This window comes from Balaenoptera borealis (assembly GCF_965194805.1).
Source record: "Balaenoptera borealis genome assembly, chromosome: 11".
NCBI classification, from domain to species: Eukaryota; Metazoa; Chordata; class Mammalia; order Artiodactyla; family Balaenopteridae; genus Balaenoptera; species Balaenoptera borealis.
This window is the reverse complement of record NC_138868.1, coordinates 53440015-53447006: the sequence shown is the minus strand read 5'-3', so window position 1 is coordinate 53447006 and position 6992 is coordinate 53440015. Positions and strand designations below refer to the sequence as shown.

The window sequence follows — 6992 nt, the reverse complement described above, 5'->3', positions numbered from 1 at the left end:
ATCAGGACTAGATTTTCTTCTAAAGAAACTAAAAAATGAGGTTGGCTGAATCTAAGATTTCCCACAGGACTGAAAAAATGATGAAGACAGCAAATAACTTGTCCATCTCAGACTATGGGTATGCAGTTTGAACAATATAAACTGAAAACCAGCCTTGTTCCTGTTCAGAGTTTAAATAATTGCATACACTGTTGCCATCCTGTCAAATAACAGATTCATCAGACAATCAGTTTGAAGCACTGTTTTAAAACAACTTCTCAAATTTATTTAACTCATGTGGATAACATGGTAGAGTTTTTTTTTTTTACAAAAAGAAGGAAACAGCCAGCACTTACTACTCACTAAGCCTTGCCGACGGCTCAGAGTGTAGGCAGCATACCGGGCACAGTGACCACAGGATTTGCATTATGCTTGCAAAGACAGAACTCCACTAGCACCAGAGTTTTCCAATTCAAAATGTGATTTAATTAGAGATCCCAGCATGATAATTTTTTTAAAAAAAGGCTGGATTGTTGCTTTTTTTTCTTTAATTTTCCATTTCTATTTAGAAAAATGACTAGAGGCAATGGCGAAAATAACCATTTAAAAGGGATTCCTCTCCAGAAGTTTTTTGTAAAGTTAAATCCAGCCTTTCCACCCTTCTCTCCATCCTTTTACATTTTAAAAAGAAAGGAGTTTGGAATGTGTCAACCTTTACTCAGCTTGCTGCACAAAGCCTCTGCCTTCTCAAGTTGTAGACGTAATGCTGGGACTAATCTCCCAAACCTCTGGTTTTAATCAAGTCCATGGGGTGCCTGGCTGGAGGGCCGTGGGTGACAGTTGCTAAAGAAGCTCCTATTAATCTAAGGTCAGTCACAACACAATCCTAACCTTAAACAGTAGACGGCTGACTGCATCACTTACGACATACACCAGGCGAAGGCAGAAGGAGCAAGAGGCAAGTCAGACGTCCCTCGTCTGTTAGTCATGAGTCACGCCAGCAGCTGAGCCTGTGTTCCTTTCCCCAGAGCTCACTGTGCAAGGTCACTGCCACACCACCTCCATCCCCTGAGCTCACTCTCCAGCCATAAAGGAAGGTGCTTCCAAGTTATCACTGGAATAAATGATTTTCCATAAGTAACAAAAGAAAATGTTTAGATCTACCAATGACTCAGGCTCTCCATCTCTTCTTGGGGAGCCTGTACTTCTAAGCATGTGAGGAAGTTAAAAATACAGAGGTGCAGCATCAGTAGACAATGTGCTTTACCTCTTCCTCATTACCTTCCTGGAAAACTGTTGTTTCTAACATTCAGTTTCCTTGAAAAGGAGAAATTTTACTTAACTGTTGTACATTGCATGTAAGAAGGAACTTCTCTTTTTAGCCTTCATTTCACTGTATGGGTTTCCCTCTCTAGGTACTGAGAGTGGGAAAGGGAGAGAGAGGAGGAGACAAAAATCACAAAGTGTCGTATAAAGCACACCCTGTGTCAGCAACATGACAAGTCCTCTAATGGCATCAATGTTGACTCTAAGTAATTTCTGGCGGGGTTGAATACATCATTACATTTCTATTTGTGCTCTGCCTAAGGCTTTTCCCTAACCACTAATTGCAAATAAAGGGCTCAAGAGTAAGAGCTTTTGTGAAAGGGCTAGAACACAAGTAATGTGCTGGTCTGTGGCCAGGTGTCAGTGTACTTTATAATGGAGGAAAAGAGGATTACCGGGAGATTTTTGTTTCAGCCTTTAGTCCAACCAAGATTTAAAAGACTTACAGAAAATGCTTCACACAGAAGTGTGGTAGTGGGGAAGGGAGGATGGGGCAGTGGTAAACACATCCAGTAAAATTCAGGCATAAAAGAATACCCACACAAGTCCACAAAATACAAAAGAACAAGGAGGATCACTTCCTGAGCCATAAATGGATGGATAAGGGCACAGGGTGGGTAGGGCACAGTGGATTAGCCACTAACGGCTTCAGTGATAATTCTGAAACCTGTTCCAATTTATTTTTGGAGTGAATTCTTCTCCTGGACAGGTCAAAATTGTACTTAAAAAATGTCATTAGAAGATAACAGCTTTTGAAATATTCTTTTGCCTCTTGCTTCCAGGTGATTTCCTTTTTGTTGAAAACCAGAAGCCGTATAAACCTTACAGGATGGAAGAACAGTCTTTTGATAAAGATGAGGTGAGGCACTGGATGAACTTACACAGTAAGTGAGAGTCTGTATGTCTTGGTCTTGTCCCTTGACCACTCCACATCTCTGACCTAACAGAGATGGCAGTTCACTTCCTCTGGAAGAAGCCAGTAATGGACACTTGTCTATTGGCTTTGCCCAGAGCAGCAGTTCCTTTCTTTGGGCCCTTTCGTTCCTCTTTGGGTTCCTTTTTCAGAGTCATGGCGGGAGGCCTATGTACAGAGGAAGTCTTCATCTTAAGCTCTTCTTCACTATCTGTGCAGGATTCACTCTCGTAGACCTTTTCAGTTACTGGAAGAACACAGAAAAAAATGGGATATGAGTGGGTTGAGTCATTTAGAACACTGCTCTCCCGAGAGGATGAGATGTCTGGTTCACTCCAGTCCCCTCAGACCCACTGACCAAGGGAGGTGTGCTCACTGACCACCGCAGCTTAATCCCGCTGGGAGATCAGATCCCTCCTCAGGGAGGAAGCAGTATTTTGAGCTCACACAGGCCTCTAGCTGGGGCTCAAAATCAACATTTACCCTTACTCTGTCACTGCTATGCCCCATGCCTTTAAGTGGGCGCTTATCATGCGGTTGCCCAAATCCTGCATTTGGGCCTTGGTCTATGCTTAGCTAACTTGCTGAGCTCTACATCAGAACTGTCTGCATCTCAAACACCTACTTCTACCTCCATGCTTTGACTGACTTCTTCAGTCTCACCTCCCTGACCCCCAGTGCCTGCCATTTCCATCACTGGTTTTCCTGGTCTTAAGCTCTGCTCTACCAGCCAGTCCCCATCCTGCCTAGCCAGACGCATTGCCATGGACCCTCCTGGCTAGTCCTATCCTGATGTCACCCACTGTGAACTGGAGATTAGCTACTCAACTATTCAGTTCTTGGTTCTCAGTGACCCAGGATTTAGTAATGGTCTACATCATGAAGATGACTATCTCAAGTAAACTTGGTCAGATGACAAACTTGATAGTTTTAATTTTTTTTATTTTTTTTTAATTAATTAATTAATTTATTTATTTTTATGGCTCTGTTGGGTCTTCGTTTCTGTGCGAGGGCTTTCTCTAGTTGTGGCAAGCAGGGGGCACTCTTCATCGCGGTGCACGGGCCTCTCACTATCGCGGCCTCTCTTGTTGCGGAGCACAGGCTCCAGACGCGCAGGCTCAGTAATTGTGGCTCACGGGCCTAGTTGCTCCGCGGCACGTGGGATCTTCCGAGACCAGGGCTCAAACCCGTGTCCCCTGCATTGGCAGGCAGATTCTCAACCACTGCGCCACCAGGGAAGCCCAAACTTGATAGTTTTAAAGAAGGACAAAGATAAAATGAGAAAAAGTTCCCAGTGTTTTTACTCCCTGTCAGCCAAGGGTGTCTTTTGCCTTTTCTCCTACCAATAAAATTCACTGATCCCTCCCCATTGGAAACTTTAAAAAAAATTATACCAGTGAGGAGTCACTATAAGGAAGCCCCAAAGGACACAGGCACAGACAATCGCTTCCAACAATGATGTCCCACAACTGATGAGGGTCTCTTCAATACTACTGCAGTGCACACACCAACCGCAAGAAGCAGTACAATGCCACCCTCCTGTGACTTTAGAGAGATGCAGCAGCTGTACAGTCAACGTCATCTAAATCCTTTCTCAGCAAATGATGGAAAAAGGAAAACACCTTTTCTTAGCTGAATAGAGTAACCTAATATGCATAATACTCAAATGAGTAAAGTGAAAGGTATTTTTTCCCATTAACAAACAATGATAGTTTTAAGCTCTCAATTATTGATCATTTCTTTCTAATAAAATATATACGCCGAACTGTTCTAGAGGCATAGGCTTTGGAATCAAATACACCTGTGTTCTAATACCTAGTCTGTCACTTACACAATCTCAAATTTTAATGTGTATCAGAATTACTTGAAGGCTCATTTAAACACGTATGGCTGGGCTTTATTTCCAGAGTTTTAGATTCAATAGGTCTGGGGTGGACCAAAGAATTTGCTTTTCTAACATGTTCCCAGGTGATGCTGATACGCTGCTGGTCTGGGGACCACACCTTGAGAACCACCATTCTTTGCTCCCCTGTAAAAGGTGATATGCTGCCCTACGAAATGTACAAATACACCCAGTAATCTTTGGCAAGCACTCTTCAGTGCTATATTTTCCCCTTGCAATGGGCCACGCTGGAGGTCAACTGGCTATAACCAGTGGAGTATTCCTTCACCTTATTCATCTATTCTTATTAAGGTTGCATAATCAACAGTCCCCTCCCTAAGAGTTCCTAGGATTTGTCATTACTTTCAACAGCCTAGAATTCACTTTGGCTGACCCCTGTCAACTAAGAGGCTAAAAAAACACTAGTAAGCTTTAAATATATACTAAGCATTCTTGAAGGTCTTAAGGCTCCACAGACCAGAGGCATTAGAATCTCCCATGAGCTTATTAGAAACAAAGAATCTCAAGTCCTAACCTAGGCCTACTGAATCAGAATTTGAATTTTGTCAAGATCTTCAAGTAATGTATCTACTCAGCAAAGTTTAAGAAATGTTGCTCTAAGATACTTGAGGAATTTCCATGCTGTACCTGTTAGTTCAACAATTATGATCCCAGAACATCAGCCCCATCCTGATGCAACTTCAAAAGCATTACATAACTGGATTTTAGAACAAAATTATGAGCTGTTATTTACTCAATATCTCAAATTAGGGAATTCTAAAGAGCCACCTACAGATACAGAAAAGACAAGACTTGCTCCTCCATAAGCTATATTATGTATTCAAATGGCGGCATGTCTGTAATATTAAACTTCAGCATCAATTAGCTCATTATTTCATGACTAACCACTGGTTGTTTCATTGCCAATTCTGTGCAATGCACTGCTTGAGGGAGTTAAAAACCAGTCAGGGCAGCACCAACAGAATTTCTTAAGCAGAACACTTTGTATATACCTTAAGAGCTAAAAGGAGCATTTCTATATTCAAAGCTGTGGCTACTTCAAACTACAGAACAAAGGAGATTTCAACTTAAAAATACAGGACCTTTATTTTAGCTGAACAACACGCCACTTTTCTGGGCTGCCATAAAAACAGGCCCAGTTTGCATGGGTAAAAGAATTCTTTTCCACTCAACTGTTTTGCTCTTAGAAATCTACCCTGTCCAGAAGTCCACCCCAAATTTATCTCAGGGGCCCATCTCCCCAGTCCCTGTAGTAAACTCACAGAAAGGGAAAGATCAGCTTTTTAAACCCACAGACCAACTCCCACCCAGCACAGGACAGGAGAAGCCCCCTGTGCTGGTACGTTTGGAACAGTCTGAGCAAAGAGAGGAAAGCAGAACTCCTTTGTTGGTTACAGGAGCCAAGATTCATTAGGTTGAGCTTGGACTAAAAACCTTAAAAAAAAATGTGCTATGTGAGCACAGTTTTCATTGTTGCATCCAAGGCTCTTAATAGTCCTGTCTGGAGACAGGAGTACAAAAAAGTTCACATCCCATACCTGGCCAAAACTTGAGTACTATGTTTTGAACAAAGCAATAGGTAATTAGCCACAAATTCCCAATGAACGCTCATAAAGATATTTTTGACACTTTTCTTTTGGGGTAGCAGGAGGGAAAAACTGGCACTGATGCTTTTGTCCTCTTAAGTTTAAAAGAAAAAAGACTGCGCACTGCGATGAAGAGTGGCCCCCACTTGCCGCAACTAGAGAAAGCCCTCGCACAGAAACGAAGACCCAACACAGCCATAAATAAATAATAGTAAAAAAAAAAAAAAAGAATAAAAAATTCAACAGTAAATACGTAAATTACCATTAACAGTCAAACCAAGAGGCTTGAAATTCATTACTAGAAGACTAAAAGCAAAAAACAAACAAATAAAACAAAAAAAGACCAAAATCTAGAATTCATAGGCACAAGAAAGTTAGCACTGAAAAGACAGAAATTTCCTGTGTAAGGAATTTTATTCCCAATCACCTGCTACAATTAAAATGGCAGAGGCCTTTTCAGATGAGTGGGAGGTGGGGAAGGGAAGAGGGCTCAAGACTGATGAAAGGTCTTCACTAGTTTTAACAACCACATTGCCTAGGGAAAGTTGATTCTTCAGAGTCTATCAATCGTTTTAAGACAAAAATTTGAACCAGAAAAGGAAAATCAAGAAAGGGAAAAACTACTTCTCTAGGAGAGTCAGCGTGTGGCAGGTGCCACAGGAAAGGAGAAATGACAATTCTGGGCTATCTCACTAACAAGAGGTTGAAGAGCCTAAACCCACAACTTTTTACAAACACAAAAGACAGTACCAGGATCTGAACATCTCATCGGGCTTCAAGTGCTAAATCCTAAAAGCCCCACAGAAGTCGGTCAATCGTGGTAGAACAAGCTAAAACATGGCTGAAGAATCAAGCAATGACTCAAGGCCTGAATTCTAATTTCCCTCTAGGCCTCCATAAAAAGCACATGCTTTTACCTAACATGGCTTACAAGCAGGAAACATAAAGGAAGTGATTTGGAAGAGTCAGACCCCTCTACAGAACAAATGGGACAAAACACAAAGAAGACTCTTGACACTCTCTTCAGAGTCTAGTCATCTATAGGAGCTTCTTTTCCACTGTTCAAATGTATAAAACAAACATTCAAAAAAACCCCAAATGTTTCTCAATGTCTATGATTTAAAATTGGTATTGTGGTTTCCATCTTGAAAGTGTTTTTTAAATATATTACTTCACATGAATCTTCACAACAATCCCACATGTAGGCAAAATGGTATTTTCCCTCCACTCCACAGATGAAGAAACTCCCCACCGAGATGATGTGACTTTTATGCAAGATCTCAAG

At 41.5% G+C, this 6992-nt stretch overlaps 1 protein-coding gene across 4 annotated transcripts in view; it reads right to left on the bottom strand.

Moving 5' to 3' along the window:
- Positions 1–230: 230 nt before the first annotated feature.
- Positions 231–6992, bottom strand: part of POLD3 (DNA polymerase delta 3, accessory subunit) — a 48079-nt gene continuing 41317 nt past the window's right edge. For 3 of the 4 annotated variants that reach the window (XM_082343186.1, XM_082343184.1, XM_082343185.1), the window contains exon 12: positions 231–2465. In XM_082343186.1, the coding sequence (XP_082199312.1) occupies positions 2263–2465 (203 nt within the window). In that variant the 3' untranslated portion in view covers positions 231–2262. The remainder of the gene's footprint in view (positions 2466–6992) is intronic. The other variant, XR_014231752.1, reaches the window with a different exon arrangement.